This window comes from Trachurus trachurus (genome assembly GCF_905171665.1).
Source record: "Trachurus trachurus genome assembly, chromosome: 16".
Taxonomy (NCBI): domain Eukaryota; kingdom Metazoa; phylum Chordata; class Actinopteri; order Carangiformes; family Carangidae; genus Trachurus; species Trachurus trachurus.
This window is the reverse complement of record NC_139902.1, coordinates 21,948,181-21,966,319: the sequence shown is the minus strand read 5'-3', so window position 1 is coordinate 21,966,319 and position 18,139 is coordinate 21,948,181. Positions and strand designations below refer to the sequence as shown.

The following is an 18,139-nucleotide window of genomic DNA, read 5'->3' as shown; positions in this document are numbered from 1 at the left end:
GGCTACATGTCCTTTCCATGGAAAGACCACAAATGTTATGCAGTAACGCTGTGACATTGTTACTACAGTATACCTTCAGTGGCATCATCTTAATCTTCATGGCAACTGTTGTTCACCTGTTGACCTTAAGGCTGCCTTTGCCAGATTAAACTCTTATCATTTTTCACACTCAATTATGCTATCTACAGGTAAATGTTAGTTGATATGAGATTTTTTTTTTCTCTCTTGCTCATCAGCCCTGGACTTATGGATTGTCCCTTCTCCGTTTATTAGTTGGATCTAAGGACCTATAGACAATTCCTATCCCACTAGCCCATGAGTTCAAACTATCCTACTAGCTACTGCCAGGACTTTCCCTGACATTTTATTTATCATTCATTCTCTGGCAACGAAGGTTTGAACAAATGACAACCTCCTCATCTCGGCCCCCAATTTGGTTTTGTCACATTGTTTTGTTTGTTTTTCGTCCTCTTTGTTTAGGAGTTGGGAAATGTGTGTCCTTTTTTCTGAGACAATAGTCCAAAGAGTCATTCACTATGACTGAATTTAGATTTTAAATTTGAGGAACAGGGATGCTTGACCCTTCATTGAGCATACACATTAGAGTAGGTGTGAAGGCCCTTGATGTCGAAGCACTGCTGAATCCTGATATGAAATCTTATGTTTTATATAGATCCATGCGATATGCTGGAAGTGTAAAAGCGGAAACAACACACTGATTTCATTTGTGATACACTTTGTCGTTCCAGTAGCCTACAATAATATGCTGAACCACATCGCACCCCTTTGGTGGCTTTCTTCCATTACACTATTAATCAAAATCGGCAATCTACCGCCTCCCCTTGAGAGCTCGATCACTTCCGGGATCGACCGAGCTGGTCTGGCTCACCCTTACCCCAAAAGACAACAATGGCCGGAGTCGAGGCAACTCAACCCAATGCAACAGCTGATATGTCTCAAACCAACAGCGTACCGACCGAAGGATATGACAAGAAATGTATTTTCTGCAAGATTGTAAACAAGGAAATGGGAACGGAGCTTCTTCACTGTGTGAGAATAATTGTTACACCTGATTAGTGAGTGTTAGCGCCTGTAGCTAACCAGCTGTTAGCCTGCTCACTACGTAGCTACGTAACGTAAACACCTGTGTGAAGAAGCATCATTAACAAATACTGCATCAGTGACAGCTGCTGGCCTTGTGAAGCTAATGTTACGTTTTTATTTTCACTTTGTAAATCCACTGTTTAGTAATTTACGTAGGCTATAACATTACATTACCTATTGTAGTGCCATAGCTGTGGGTGTAGTTGTAGTTGTATTGTGTTATGAAAAGAGTAGATAATAGACATATTGTGTATGTCTTTCGTGTTCAGACCTTTCAGGTAAATTCTGGCTTGTTCTTGTATATAATAGATTTGCCACAATTGTTTTCCTCACTAAACTACACTAAAGAGCTCAGCACTTCATGTTTGTTCACATACTCATGGTGTATCCCTTCTGCAGGATGAAGAGATATCGTGTTTCAGAGATATCAAACCTGGTGCCCCCCACCATTACCTGGTCGTCCCAACCAGACATGTCGGGAACTGTAAATCACTCACCAAAGAACATGTGCCTTTAGGTGAGTTTTCAGTTTTCAACCACAAGCCTTGTTGTGACTGACTTATTTTCAGTTCATGCCAGCTTAGATAATTTCACTGAAAATGTTGTTTTTATCTTACATTCTGAATGAACTGTCAGTGGAAACTAGCTTTATTTAAAAAAAAAAAAACCTGTCTAAAAGATCAAATGTTTTTGTCATGCAGTGAAGCAGATGGTCGAAAAAGGGAAGGAGATCCTTCAGAAAAACAACCTAACAGACCTCAGCGACGTCAGGTGGGCTTCATTCAGTGGTACATTTGGTAGATCTAGCTCTTCACACTACTAGTTGAAGGCTCATCAATGTCAATGTACGGAGGGAACATCCCTAATATTTTCATTAGAGCAGCTTTTGTCATTTGATGAAGTTACTCTCAGGTCTATGAACTAAACTATGAACTAACTGACAGTGCACAACTGTACTGACCAACGGAGCAGTTGTGCTTGGCCTGTTCTGGACCTGTGTGTAACTGTAATCGACTCACAAATTATTTATCTCTGGTAACATACCTGCTGCTTTGCCAGTGTAAATTAAACTTGACGCAACTTAAACTGAGTAAATAAACTTACTGTAGAGCCTTTCCAACCTGTCTTAAAGCATCTACGAGTGTTGTGTTGGTTTTGGTGACCCCTGTGGACAAAAGCGGTAGTGTTTTGCCAGAATAAAGACTGCATTTCCCATGAGCCAATGAGCTGTAGTGCGTCTCAGAAACAAGAGACTTTTGCATATCCTGTTAAAAGTTATTTGTAGTTGCTTTAAATTCAATGAGTGAGCCAGCGGCACCAACACCCTTTTACTTTGTCTGCAGGTTTGGTTTCCATTGGCCCCCATTCTGCTCTGTTTCACACCTACATCTTCATGTCCTGGCACCTGCCAGTGAAATGGGATTCATGTCCCGCATCTTCTACAGACTTAATTCCTATTGGTTTATCACGGTACGTACTCTTTTAATGTCTGTATTGTGTTATCACATATTATATGAGGAAATTTTGTGACCTACAAGACTGACATGTAAGCAGTATCAATGAGTTGTGGGCACATTAAAAGTATAAAGACAGGTGACCTATTAAAGGGAAATCGATCATTCACCTGACAGTGTGTAGAAAATTGGTGAATTATCGATTTTGGGTGAAGTATCCCTATAACCTATTGGTTTTACTCCTCACATTTATTTTTCTCACTCTCAGTTTTCCTTCACAAGATTTAAAAGTATTCATGTGTGGATGAATAATGTGAGGATTGTTGTTGGCTAAGATTTCACATTAAAGATAAGTTCTGCCAGTTGCTCTATGCGCGATTTACAGTGTAAAAGCTGTGTAATAACAACTGACTGGACACGAACACAGATTTAGTCAACACAGGAAACTCATAATTTGTGTAGCAGTTATATCAACACCAACTCTTTGTTGCCACCGCACATTAGTTCATTAAGGTACTGTAAGGTTTAGATCAAGCAGTTCTGTTGTCAACTTCTCTTCTGTCCACATTTGGTCATGTTTTGCAGGCAGACCAGCTGATTGAGCACCTCAACTCTAAAGGAGAGACCAACTGATCACTTGAATGCAGCTCTAGCAGTATTTGGCTATAATGAAGTGACTGAGACATCCGCCATCATGCAGATGTCATGTTGGATGGAACACACTCATGTTAAGTCACTGGCTGTTTGACCACAGTGAATGATACTGTATGTATTTCTATGTTATTTGTAATGACTAATAAGATTTTTAATTTCATGGAAACTTTTGAGACTTGAGGCCAAGTAAAAGCTTATACGTATGAAGCCAAATCTTGTTTCTTGCCACTGGAGATGTTTTAGGAATAAATGTTTTTTATTATTATTATTATTATTACTGGTAAATCCATTGATCCATCATAAACAATTTAGTCACTTTATGGACCAAGTAACATTCGGTGTGATTTAGATCTTTTAATCACCAAAGAAAGTAATGGAGGCAATCTGTTGAATAGAACAATGGGTTCACCGAAGTGACTTGTGAGATTTTCAATATCGATTTCCAGACAAAGAAATTATTAATTTCAGTACTTGTCATGTGGAGCTGCCTTAGTGTTTTTGCACATCATGTATAAGCTGAAATGTATTCAAATATCTCTGAGAAGACATCATTTGAATAGTTAAAATATTGTGACATCAGGCAGCTGTTTATGTCAAGTTCCTCAGCTATTATGAGTTCCCTCTTTGCAAAGTGACATCTTTCTTAGTCATTTACAAGGGTATTTTACTGTGAAAGCAAAGTGTATCAATCATGGTAGTATGAGTATGAGTCATCTGACACTGCAGTGCTCATGTTTGATTTGATGGAATATCTTAAGACTGTGTTGAGATGAATAATATATAGTATCTGATATGAACTAACTGGATGGAGCATGAAGTCAATACTACAGTTGCTAAACACTAAATTATATAATTGGAATGTGAGGAAATCATGCTTTTTGTACTGTATAAGAGTATTTGCACTTTTAGAAATGTTAATTTATCATTAATCATATATTGCTGCTTCTCAGTATGACTTTCTCAGATTTGTTAGCCTCTCAGTATGTTTCAAATGTAGTAAATATAAAGCCTGAGCAACTATACCAGTTTGCACTCTTTCTCCTGTTCATTGAACGACACTCGGTGCATATGGTTCAAAAAGCACCTACAGAAAGACAAACAGAGCACTGTGTCTTTTATTTCTTTATTATGAGACCATAAGCAGCATGTGCTCATTTATCAGTCCATTATTGCTCATGTTTAGAAAGCCCATGTATTTGCATGGCTATTACTGCACTGCCAGTAGCAGCAGCAGCAGCAGCAGATATTATGGCATCTATCAGTCAATGCATAATTCTTATGTATGAACTTCACTCCATCAAAGCAGCACATTAGTTCATTGGACATCAGTCTTTGTGTGCCTCGGGTATTGAGTTTCAACCCTTAACAAAGTTGCCTAAATTACAAGCACACTTGTAATAAATACATGCTGTGAATCACCGAGCCAAGTGGGATCTGGTTCATCCTATAGCACCATATTGTCTGTCACAGGTGGCCTCATGTTCTCTTTGGCGTTGGTTCACTCTCATTAACCACTCTGACTTCATTTGAGCTGCCCACTCCTCCACTTCCCCCACATTGAAAGGTTGCTCATTTATTTATTTATTTACTTTTAGCTGGGTGTAGTTTAGCATCACTGAATGAAATCTCATAGATTAAATAATGTCAATACATGAAAACTAAAAGAAAGCATAAATATGAGTGCATCTCTGGTGTTCAGTTAAAAAAATTCAGTTATTTTCCTTTTAAAATATCTTGTACGGTACTTTACTTTTACTTTCTAATACCAATGAATTGATTCCCCTTGACATTAGATTTTTTATCATTTTTGACTCTCGCACTCTGGACAGCAGCTTCAGTAGTTCTTATGTTTGTAACTAGAAGAGAAAATGCACCTACAGTGATACACAGCAAGGTGGTTTGAATTATCAGCCACTGAGGTTTTTAGTTGTGTAAGCAAGAAAAGCTATTATTTCTGTGCGTTTTACGTGTCTACAGTGAGTGTTGCAGCTCTGTACCTGCCACTGGCATAATTATGCAACATGAATCAAGGCATCAACACTAAATCCAAGTGTCGGGTCACGGTAACAGAGTGATAACCACATGGTCATCCTTCCCCTGCCACAGCATCTCCCCCTCAAAGTTAACCAACCTCTGTTTCCTCGCTCGCAGAAGAACCCCCACCAGTTTATTGGAGATAGTCACGTAATGCTCAAACAGCTTCCCAAATTCTACAGTGATCACTTTCCCATCACTGCTGCTTCCACCCTGAACGCCGGCTGTCATCTCTCCAATGGTCCTTATCACCTCACACAGCTCCTGAACCTCTCTGCTGATGTGTGTGTGAGCATCTTTCCCCCGCTGCTCCGTCATGGAGCCTTGCAGGGGCCTCCCGTAGTCGTCCTGCCCCCTCTGAGGGACCGCCACACTGGGCCTGGTGTCGTGACTGAAGGGATTGTGCTTCTGGTACTCCTGGTGCTCGTCTGACCACTTCTGCCAGTTCTCCTTTAAGCCTTTCACGGAAACAATGCACACTGCTGTGTCGTTGCTCAACTGAGAGGGAGCTGGGACGTCGTCCTCGCTTTCCATGATGGTGGTGCTCTGACTGTTTGTCTCCATCACTGGCTCTGATGAGAAGATTACAGAACTGTAATTCTGTTCATTTGGGGGTCCAGATAGCTACATAAATGCAATGTTGTAGCTACTCACTGAATAACAGCAATTTATATTGCTCAGTAGCAACTGTATGAATCCATGATGACTGGTGGCAGAGTTTAGTGATGGTTAGCAGTTTTTGCCATGGCTAAACTATAAAAGAAATGACACTCAATAGTAAAACCTATCTTAAAAATGAGTTGGTTTGCAGCTTGTGCTGTGAAGCAGCCTACAGATCTATTCAACCTTTTCAGAGATTATAGTAACAAGCATGATTCAACTTACATGTGACTCGACCCTCAGTTCACCTGCAATATTGTGTCATTACATCCGAGCTGCACAAACAATCCTGTTGTCACGCTGCAACTATGTAAAAACAACTGGCACAACTAGTGCAACACTGCTGACAGGACTGTGTGTGTGGATGCCTGTCTGTCCCACAACGTCCCCGAGCGAGGCAAAATCACTATGATGGGCATTGTGTGTTAGCCAATGGCATTGAGGGGAAATCATGACAGCCAATCACTGACGGCAGAGAGCGGCGAAGACAAGGTGCCTCTGAAGTAAAGCAGATTACAGCCTGAAGAGGAGAGAGGACTTTATCTACACACGCGAGTACAGCACAGAAATCTACTGATGCTGATATTAATTTGGATTAAAAACTAACTAACTAACAAACACTTAATATAAAAAATTATATGTTGTGACCTGGTTGTGACGCACAGTGATAAAGAGTTGATATTAGATAATCAAAACAGCAGCAGTTTGTGTGAACTTCTCTTTTTTCTTCCATCTGTAGACATGTTCACAGTGCACATATATAAAAAAAGAAAGAAAGAAAAAAATACACACAATGCACAACTTCAGGCAACGCTTTATAATCAATGTAAGAGGAAACCTCGTTCTTCTACCATGTATGGTGATGGTCATTTGAGACTCAGGGAGGTACTTTGTTTCAGAGCCCGGTTTCAACCCGGACGTATTTTGAAAGCGCACCAACCATGGCGGCCTCCAGTGGCAGATCATGCCTTCAGTATCTGTTTCATCTTGCCCAGGATAATCTGGATTTCAGATTACCGGTAAGACTCAGAAACTACTCCCAGATCCTGTCCAGCTCATAATATTAATGTTGAAGTTAAATTGTTTGCGGGGGAAGAGCAGAGTTAGACAGACAGACAGACCCCCCCCCTCTCTCTTTCTCTCTGTGTGTGCTGTGTGTTAGCTACCGCTCAGGCTAAGTCACATCTCTGTGGATAAATTATGGATGTATTATTATATAATACTTAAAATATTATATAATATTCGTGGGATAAATGCATTGTCGTCATGTGAAACTGTGTTTCTCTGGTGTTTTATCACCATAGCAAATAATTAACACTCCCTCTATGTACCGTATCTACTTGATAGGTTCACAGGATTTGTATGGTCTTTTGTAACTGTTAGCTATTGAGTGAATAGGACCGAGCACTGTCATTGTCACAACAACACCGTGTACCCGTGGACCTACATAATAGATTTAATCTGCAGTAAATACAAATAGCCTATGTTAAAAATCATCTGAATCATTATTTGTTGATGTCTTTTTACTTTGCTGTGCTCCTGTGATGGCCCACTCTACCCAAAATAATCCTTAAAGGGACACTTAGCCCAATTCAGAAAGTTTTAAATTTGAATCATGTTAACTAATAAATTAGGAAATATTAATATTAATTGGATTATGATTGATTACGTGACATGATCCTCATGAGGAGCCACTGAAAAATCCTCTTCTGCCGTATCTGTGAAGAAGTTTTCTGAAAGCTTCTCAAACAACCTTACATAGGAGTTGATGATCTGGAAATCTGCAGTATCAGCTCAGTGTGTGAAAGAAAGGAAGGTGCATGATTATGCATCAGCAAATGCATTATTTTGATTGTATAAAACAAGAATAACTGTACAATGTAAGCATCACTAAAGCTTGACAGAAATCAACTGAAAAAGATATTGCAGTACTAAATCCCCACTGTGCCCCTTTAACTTTAACCTGCCTGCATACATTATGGTGTTTTCCAAAAGAGTGTGATACATAAATCACTGTTTATTGTCTTTCTCCTCTTTCTTGCAGGAGATTAAAGCTCTGCTGGCTCTCAGAGGAAAACCATTCCACCCTGATGAAAATTTCAAAGAAAAGGTTTGAAAGTCTGGTCCTTGCTGTTTCTAACAAATAGTTTGGCTGCACCCTGATTATCTGACAGCAGCTCCATCTGAAGGTTTTGTCCTGTAAACCCTGTTTTCCCCGCAGCTACATGTACTCATCTTCTTACTTGTTCCATCTAGTCTCCTTTCTGGTGTCTGAATGGATTGTCTGAGGAGGACGTCTCTGCCATCATGGCCAGATCTGTTTGTGCAAAGTAAGTGGTGGCCCTGCACCTACTACCGTCTGTCCACTGCCTCTCTTACCTTTACTATATTAAATTACATTACTCATTACTAGGTCCGCCTTTGAACTATGGGGCCAAGGACGAACACACAGTGAACTCAGGACATCGCTCTTGAATTACCCCTCAGAGAACATGGTTTGTGATGCTACAGTTTCTAGTTATGCTGGACACATAAATCCACATTGCAATTTTCGGGGGTAAAAGTCTTATGTGAAATTTATCTGGTGCAAGTCATGTGTTTTAGTTTGTATTTGTTGCTCTTTCTCTGTATTTCACTACAGTCGCCCTTCATGCACAAAGACTCCACATACAGAATCAACATCTACACCTTCAACAAGACACTGCAGTTTGAAGACAGAATCAAAAGGATTGACGTGAGTGTTTAGATGTTCAGAAGTGTGTGGCGGTGTATCACCATCTTTGTGAACTTGTGCATCATGTTCTGTGCTTTCATCTGCACTTTACTTTTATTTTATCTTTTTATTGCTGTGTGTATATTGTATAGTGGCCTAAGCCAGCTTAAGCACTTTATTATTTCTCTAAATTTTGTAAGTCATTATTTTTGGTTTTCTTTTCTTTTTCTTTTCTCTCTTTTTAATTTAATTTAAAAAAAATGATTAGGCATGTGGAGGTTTTGCTTCATCAGTATTTCGTTTGTAATTGCACAATGACAATAAAGATCTTAAATTTCATATCAGGCTATGGACTATCTTCCATTTGAGGGCGCAGTGAGTCTTAAGAGCCCTGAGCACATCTTCTGTATGTTGGAGGATTATGGTTCAGACCCCAACAACATCCCAGAGGATCCAGACTACATCTACTTTGGCCGATGGGTGAGATGCATGCAACTCTTTGTTAACATCTGGCTGACGTAAAATATATTTTTATTGTGAAGCAAACAGTGTATCAGTAATACAGCCTTCTTTGGTATAGACATTGCCGCATTTCAAATGTCAAATGTAGCACTACCAAGTGCTATACGGGTATGTACATTGTACAAAACACAATATGAAACTTGTAACATGAATAACAAAATTAAAAACAAGTAAATAAATAAATCAAAAACAATAGATGGGGAGATAAACTGAAATAAAAAGCAAATAAAACCTCTAACTCCCTCCCCGTCCCATCCCGCCCATCCAGTGCTACTCAGGGTTGTACTACATCTTAGGCTAACATGAAGTAATCTGCAGCTGAACACTTTTCGTCCTTTTGCGCTCACAGATCGCAGATGGTCAGCGTGAACTGATCCGCTCCCATAGTGTGAAGAACAGACACTTCATTGGAAACACCAGTATGGACGCTGGGCTGTCGTTCATCATGGCCAACCACGCTAAGGCCAAACAGAATGACCTTGTTTTTGACCCCTTTGTCGGCACAGGTGAGTTATCTCCGTCGCAGCCTCTTACACCATCTACATACCCGTCCACCTCCACACAGGTCAGTGAACTCTGTCTGTTCTTTGTGTCCGTCACAGGGAGCCTGTTGGTAGCATGTTCTCATTTTGGAGCCTATGTGTGTGGAACAGATATTGATTACAACACCATTCATGGCAGAGGTGAGTGTTGTGTTACTCTGAGCTTTTTTAATGTTAACTGAAGTTTGCTTCAGATCATTTGTATGTGCAGAAGCAACGGTGACAACGTTGTCTGTGTCTTCCAGGTCGCTCGAGCCGTAAAAACCAGAAGTGGCGAGGACCCGATGAGAACATCAGAGCCAACCTGCGGCAGTACGGGACTGAGAAGATGTATTTGGATGTGATGGTGTCTGATGCATCCAAGTCTGTGTGGAGGGAGATTCCTCTGTTTGATGCCATCATTACTGACCGTAAGACCCCCTTTTTTTTCTTCTTTTTTTTTACAGACCACAGGCCAATATTATCCACAGTGTTGATAAATGTAGCCAAATTCCTGCTGTCTATTGTTTTTTGATGGGGCTGTATGAATTTTGAGCTGGTCAAAATCCACCTAGTTGTATTTGAAAAGTGCAAATCTCAGACTTAGTAATGTAGACTATTGACTTGACTTGGCACACATTTCAGTTGTAGTGTTTAACAGTTGTAGTTCTTTGGCTCTTATGCAACCTGCTTCTTCTAAATTGAGTATTTCTCATAGTGGGACAAACCATATCTTTTGTTTTTCTTGCTTTCTTCCTCTTATGTTACGTTTTTGTTGTCAGCTCCGTATGGCATCCGTGAGTCCACAAGACGAACAGGCTCTCACAAAGACGTCACTAAACCCCCTGACGGCATGTAAGTACCGCACAGTATTAGATGGTAGGCCTGCAGTGAGCCCACTTCGAACTCTAGACCAAGTTTCCATTAGATTTGAGAGTGATTTTTAAACATTTCTTTGGTATCAATTTCAAATAGAAGAAGGAAAAAAAAATCATCCAATAATCCTGCAATTCATCTAGTTAGACAAATAATCCTCCATTTTTTCTTTCACTCATCTTCCCAGTTATGTCGAGTCTCACGTCCCTGTCTCACAGGCGTACCACCTTAGTGACATCTTCACAGACCTGCTAAACTTCTCCGCCCACCACCTGGTCATGGGCGGGAGGCTCGTCTACTGGCTGCCTATCTACAGGCCGGAGTGAGTAGTACACAGACTTTTACACATTGAGCCCTGTTAATTAAACCACTTCTCCACACCCCACACTCATGAAAGCTTATTCAGCTCTGTTATTGTTATTCGAACACTGAACCACTTGTTGTTTTCAGCTTGTTGCTCAAAAACATGTAATACTTTGTATCAATAGGGGGCAGACTAACACCATAAACCATCAACCAGACCTGCACAGAAGGAAGACTAATCTATTATTGGCCTAAATTAATTCCCTAAATAACCAAATTAAATGAGAAAAAGAAGGATTATAGTGTTAACATAATACATTTATAAAAATCTAATGACTGCATATATTTAATTAAATTTGGCTTGTATATTGATTGGAGTACATGTTAAGAAACCAAAGACTGTAGTAATGACTGTATTGATCAGTTTAGACAAATACATTTACAAGCTGCCAAATGCTTTTAAAATCAGGAAGTATATTAGCAACTCTCTCAGTTCAGAGTCCAGTGGACTGACTGGCACACTAAGGACTTTCCACCCCACTTTTCCATTTGGGTTTTTTTTACTTACTGTTTCCCATCAGCACTATCCCATTCCTACTCCTATAAAACATTGTCCACCTCATGTAAACACCTGTGTGAATGACAGTGTTTATACACAGCAGTATACAGGTGTGTTCAGGTTTTTCCTCCCATACAGCTGGGCCTCAGTAAACCACAACTGGCAGTGCGCTGCTTTATATGTACAAGACGCCTGCTCTGAAACAAAGTTGTGCATTGTTAAATGTTTTGTGCATTAAGCAGAGAGTGAAGTGCTGACTGGAAGTGCAGGTGTTTGACTGTAAAGGTATGAACCACAACAGACGGCAGCAGCAGCAGCAGCAGCCGATGTTTGAGCCCTGCGGGGCTGGAACTCCCTCAGGTCACTGATTATAAGACCGGGGAGGGCGATGAGATAACCATGCATCCTCAGGTGTTTAGTGTGTGTGATTGTGTCAGAGAGAAAGAACACATGTATAAACACACCTTATAAACCTATGAGTTTTGTTTACAGCCTTCACGTTTTGTCTGTTTATGTGTATCTATCCACCAATGTGTGTGGTCTTACATGTATTCATTCATACATGTGCATCATCGCGTTCACACATTCATCTTTGCTACTCATCTACCGGTGCTTGACTCTGTGCCTGTCAGAACGCCGTGCCAAAATAAACGATCTGAGGCCAGCCGAGTCAGATATGTGAACTATCTGTCCCTGTGGTCTGCAGGCTGACCCGTGTCGCATATGTGTTTTTGGATATGTGTGTCTGTGTGTGTGTAAGACCAGACGTAGCCTGTCTCCTGGGCCTAATCTGGGGCTCTACAGGGGAGATATCAGGTTTCTGTCACCCCCACATATGTGTGTATCTGCAGCAATTGCTGTGATAGGAACAGTGTGTGTGTGTGTGTGTGTCTGTGTGTTTGTGTGTGTGTTTGTGCGCGCGCATGCGATGACAGGTGACACAAAGTCCTGTCAGCAGAAGACGGCTTCTAGATCAGGTCAGACGCCTTGAACTCTCTTCCCTTTCTCCCTTTAAATAATAAATGGCTGGAGAAAAAGTATCAAGACGGACGATGGAGTATCAGTCATCACAGCCATAAAGTGACCTGATTACAACATAAACAAGTCAAGCAAAGACATAAAGCGACTGCATTGTCAGATGTAAGGTGATACACGTATCACCGAATACAAATGAGCCATGATTTCATTTTTAGGTCATAATTTTAAAACCTCAGACATTTTGGACAATCGCTCATTTAATGATTTCTGCTCTTTCACGAGGGGCCATTTCTCTACTGTTCATGGGTCAGATTTTACATGTTGTGAAATATAGTACATTTAAACTGGCTATATGTTGAAATATTATGGGAAAAATAAAAAAGTATTTAGTAATGTTTTGTGATACATTTTAGGTTGTGTGACTTGCACTATGACTGCACCCTCAGGGCTCATTCTGACTATGAGAAAGAAGAAGTTTAAACGACAGAAAAGAGCTGGTGAACAGTAGCAGTTTGTGTGAAGGTGCCCTTTATAAAGTCATAGACTCCTAATAAAAAGTAAGCTCTGAAGATGAAAGACGATCCCTGCCTCCGCTTAGACGTTAACACCGTCTCCACAGGTCTGGCGCGCCGCTAACGGCCCCTGATTGGCAGGGGAGAATTATCGCCAGGCTGCATCACCACTAGTCACCGTGACGACCAAACATCCCGTTGCCGCAGAGGCCCACATGTGGCCATAGCAACAGGGCAGACAAACAATGACGTACAGATCTGGCTTTGAGAACGGGCCTGTTGCTACTGTGACGGTGGTTCAGAAGGAGAAAGTGCTACTGACACAAATATGCAAACACATACATCATCTGCTGTTAATAGGCCCTAACCTGGACTGGCTGGTGATGACAGAGGCAGCCGTTGACCTGTCAGGTCAGACTCACTTTTTCCAGCCTCATCTTTGCACACAAAGAGCTAAGTTAGCTGTATGGTATGAGCAGCGGTTCCACCACACCTTTCGAAACGTTTGTGATTTAGTCGGGGAAGGAGAAACAGAGTGAAGTATGCACACAGAAAGATATTGGCGGGGCGGCAGAGAATAGTTGGCAAAAGTGGTAATTTTGACAGGAATCGTGTCCCTGCAGCCTTCATGTGGCCTCTCTGTACTTTCCTCTTGGAGACTGATTATAAACTCTGTGTGTGTGTGTGTGTGTGTGTGTGTGTGTGTGTGTGTGTTTTCCAGGTACTCTGAGGAGATGGTTCCTCTTAATCCCTGTCTCCAGCTCATCAGTAACTGTGAGCAGACTCTCTCCAGCCACACTTCACGACGCCTTATAACCATGGAGAAGATCAAGGAGCCGCAGGTGTGTGTGCATATGCTTCTGAGTGTGTTTGCAATGGAGCTGAAATTTGTTCATGTTAATGGTGAGTCGGTCGACAGAAAATTAATCGGCATCTAATGATCACGGCCAAACATTTTCCACTTCCAATCCCTCCCATGTGAGGACTCGCTGTTTTTCTTTCATGGTAGTAAATGGACCAACAAACCTGGGGCTCGACTTGCTGGTTGGATGCAACAAGCAGTTAAATTTAATAGACTTTTTAAAGATTTTCCAACATTTTGAAGGCATATTTAATAAGTGAGGGTGCAGTTTGCACGAAGGGTTGTGTTTTAGCTTGCAGATGCTTGAACATGTGAGGAGGTACACGTTTTTTTTTTGTTTGTTTGTTGTGTGCTGTGAATCGTGCTGTGCGTTTCAGTTCTTCAGCACATTCTGCACATAACTGAATTTAACTTGTGGGTATTGTCATTGTTTTATAAATCAAGTACAAACATTTACTTACATTGGTGCCCAGCTAATATGCATGAAAAACAAGTTATTTTAAAGGATTTAAAACATGCATATTCTTCTTATTCTTCTCTGATGTGTACACGACTGCAGGGTTGACCATATAATTCAATTCTGTTTATTGTTTGATTATAATCATAACTTTGTAAATATGTCGTTTTAAGTTGTGCACTGTGGTTGCATAGTTATAAATGGCAACATATCTGCACAGCACCAAGCTGCTGCAGAATTTGTTTACTGTGTTTGTATGTGTGAGCATGAACAGTAACACAGATATGACTTAGTTTATGTAAAACGAGAGCATGTGTGTGTCTGCCTGTTCTTTGATGTTTTTATGTGTATTTCGTAGGATTGTTTGTATATGTAACCACATGAGTATGTGTCATGCACAAGTACATGCATGTATGCATAGGCCTATGTTTTCTACATGTCATCCCAGTGGAAGTGATGGTGTGTCTCTGTCTGTCTGGGGTTAATCCTCACCATCTGGCTGTGATTGGCTCATTTCTTTTATACTGGAACCCTAAATGGCTTAATCACACATCGTATGGAAAACAATCCATCTTTGGATCTGTCATCCATTCTACTTCAAAACCCCAAATTGCTCCCATAAAGGGCCCCGTATGACACGCACACACACAAACACACAGTTGTTTGATCTTATCTGACTGGTATCTGTCTCAGGGTTTTCCCTTTCCCAATATGCCTGAGTTCACACCTATCTGCACTCGTCCACCAGTTCACGCTTGATGTGTGTGAGCAGCACTTGGACATGTTTGCATGTCTGTGATACATGTGGATGTGTCCACACTCTTTCTGTGTTTTGACAATAAAAGGGCCAGCCTGATTGCTGGTAATGTTTCTTGTTAAGCTAGTGCAGAACAAACTCTCTTAAACCTCATATTTTCTTATTTATGGGGTGTGACATAATGAGTTTGGTGACCATAAATCACTTGTAATTCACCCAATTTAACACTAAATATATGTCTCCACCCACCTGTAGAGACCAAGTGGTTATTTCCACTGTTTTTCAAGTTGGTCGCAGTCGTGTCCTTCTATCGGGGTCATGGTGAGGTTGTCAGTCTTGTTACCTGGACTTTTCCCTCAGAGTGGTCATGGAAACTGTTTTGAGGTTGCTTGGCAGTATCGGCAAGCGAAAGAGAGGTGTTGCTGACAAATTACAGGCCTCAGCATTGGAGTCGTCACTTCCAACTCAAGTCACCTCATTATTTCTCTTCCCAGCATCTCTTTTTCTCCCCTCATCCCTCGGTTGACCAGCAGCTATCTTACAGCCAAGACAAACTGTTTAGTTGTAGGGATTCATAACAGTTCATATTCATTGTTCACATAGACGCACTGTGTCCTGTTCCTATATGCAAACAAGGAAAAGGTATGCAAACCTCGACATGCCAATATTATGCTGACATGTAGCGGGGGAAGCTTCATTTGCTGGAAAGAGAAAGCGCTGTTTGAATTTTTTACAACCAGATGACATTTATGTTAATATAGTGTTATCAAGATTTTAGTCTCACCACATGCTCACAGTGACACATAAATACATGTATTCCAGTTCATATTCAACTATGTACAGTATAATGTGCTTTCAAAAGTTCCCTAATTTGGGAAGACAGGCTGCGCTTTAACAAAGTCAGTTCGAGTAATCTCTGTTTCGATGTCTGGCTCTTTACAGGAGTTGGACAGCCTGGCCCATCTCTCCGACCTACGCTTCGGCCCCTACCAGGGACACAACGCCTTCAGAGAGAAATATTTCAGTGGAGTTAACAAGAGACGTGGAAAAGAGGACAACAAATCAGACTTTAACGGTGTGTAAACTAAGCGAAGCCTCAAGATGAAGATGAGAGGAAACTCTTCAGAACAACCACCTACAAGACTCAGTACGTGGTTGGCAGTAGACTAAAGGAGGACACAAACTGAAACATATTTGTTATAATCATACTTTTTTTTCCTTTTTTAAATCTTTTTAACTTCTTTGAATTATGGATATTTGTATGCCTTATTTTCTTTTCAAATAAATTGATAATGTGTCAAAACTATTCTCTCCGAGGTGCTGACAGATAAATTATAAGACACATGTAGACACTTGCAGACACACAGCGCCAGACTGGTATTGCAGGGATTTAATGAGTCACTTCCATAACATGGGGTTGAAACACAGTAAAACATATTATAGACAGACAGAATAGTCAAAAATGAAGCAGCACAGATGTCCTGTCATTTTATCGTAAATATGGTTTAAGCTGCCAGAACAGTGCATCCCAAAACCATAATGCAACTTGGCATCTTTCATAAAACCCTTGATGACTGGTAAACACCACATTTTTCAAACTCATTACGCCCCAGTCTGTCGGTTAAGTCTCAAAGGCCAAAGATGAAATGTCAATATCATCAGGGATATTTTGTCACACTTCACAAATCTCCTCCTCCTCCTTCAGATAATTGAAGAAAAAAATTCTGAGTGGACCAAACCAGTCTTCCTCAACATTCACTTACATCACAACCAACATATTTCATCAGTACTTTTTGATGGTAGCGTTGCTTGACATTGCTTGAGAGCAAAGAGCTACTCGCCAGCAAGATAAAGCTTTAAAAATATTCAAAATAAAGTGTACCGGTACCGGTATATACACAACTGATACTGGCTTTATTCAGTGAGCAGTTGCTAACACACGTTCAGCTTCTGTGCCAGTACGTGTCTACTTCTCCAAAGACGGCTGCCGAGCTGAATCTACTGCGGGTAACATGCTGTACAACTGTGTCACACAAACCCATATCAAATAAGCTGAACTGATCCCTTTAAAAGGCCTGATTGTAACTGCACAGTCTTTGTTAATTGGCTTTTTTTTCATTAAATACGTGGACTACTAACACACAGGGCCTAAATACAGAATGCGCAGCCACATTTAGAGCCACGGCTGTGCTATATTCAGACAAAGGGAGCATGTTTAGGCGAGAGAGAGGCCTCCCTGTGCCTGCAGGAGCCCAAATGACAGGGCGTCCCCACCTCACCGCACACACCACTACAGTTAGTCAGCAGCTTTTGTTGTTTTCCGACCACAGTTTACATGCAACCTGGCTCATTATTCATCTCCTGAGAGCGACGCAGCAGGCCTTTATGTACATTACCCCTTCGTTCTGTTTATCAGTTGGGCCTCTGCCTTTCCACCACACTTCCCCGTTCGCCTTGCTTCACAGGCAGAGAGTTCCAGGCACCATCACATGATACCCGGCTCGCCATCGTTTGCGGTGCGTGTTGTTTACAGTTCCCACAGTGCCCTTTTGTTGTCTATCATCATCAAGCGAAATCAAATGATGCCGCTGGACAGTTAGAGACCTTGCCTTTCTTTACTTATCACTTCTGTCCTCGTTCTCTTGGCATTTCCTCTCTTGTCACATGTAAATGAGGACTACGTTCGCCACAACTGAAGACCCCTCTATGTCGACGATGGTAGCTTTAATGCTGCCGCTGTCTATTATTGTGTTTGAGTAGTGTTGTGTGTGTGTGTGTTTGCTCTGCCACAATAAAGTGATAAAATGTGTTCTCGAGAGCCCTCAGTCTCCAATGATGCAGACTATAATTAGGGAGGGGGGACAGGGTAGGTGGGGGTTCCTCGCTACACCATGTAATGCTGTCCAGACGTTGAGGAAATTCTGTTTGTGTGTGTGTGTGTGCGTGTGTGTACTTGTGAGATCTGGTTTTGGTTTACATTGGATACTAACTGCAGCAGAGCTGTTTCCTGATTTAATTCAGTGACAATACCTAACCTGCAAATAATAGTCATATTCCAGCCACTGCTTCATAATAACACATTAAACCCATTTTTGCTTTAATTTTCATTGAATTTTCATTAACATATTTATCAACTTTTATATTTATCCAGTAGGATTTTCGAGCAGAGGTTC

General features: G+C 41.0%; 2 protein-coding genes across 2 annotated transcripts; both read left to right on the top strand.

The window, feature by feature from the left end:
• Positions 1–875: 875 nt before the first annotated feature.
• hint3 (histidine triad nucleotide binding protein 3) lies at positions 876–4,311 on the top strand. Its single transcript, XM_083989437.1, has 5 exons — positions 876–1,050; positions 1,504–1,621; positions 1,806–1,875; positions 2,448–2,574; positions 3,144–4,311. Exons 1-5 carry the CDS (start codon positions 910–912, stop codon positions 3,189–3,191), a joined length of 504 nt encoding a protein of 167 aa, XP_083845563.1. The 5' UTR covers positions 876–909; the 3' UTR covers positions 3,192–4,311.
• A 2,530-nt stretch (positions 4,312–6,841) lies between these two features.
• On the top strand, positions 6,842–16,345 carry trmt11 (tRNA methyltransferase 11 homolog). The gene is made up of 13 exons (XM_083990549.1): positions 6,842–6,925; positions 7,951–8,016; positions 8,163–8,236; positions 8,320–8,401; positions 8,548–8,640; positions 8,965–9,099; positions 9,491–9,647; positions 9,744–9,824; positions 9,929–10,093; positions 10,445–10,517; positions 10,726–10,860; positions 13,612–13,732; positions 15,909–16,345. The coding sequence occupies exons 1-13, from the start codon at positions 6,848–6,850 to the stop codon at positions 16,047–16,049; spliced, it is 1,401 nt and encodes a 466-aa protein (XP_083846675.1). The 5' UTR covers positions 6,842–6,847; the 3' UTR covers positions 16,050–16,345.
• Positions 16,346–18,139: the final 1,794 nt, after the last annotated feature.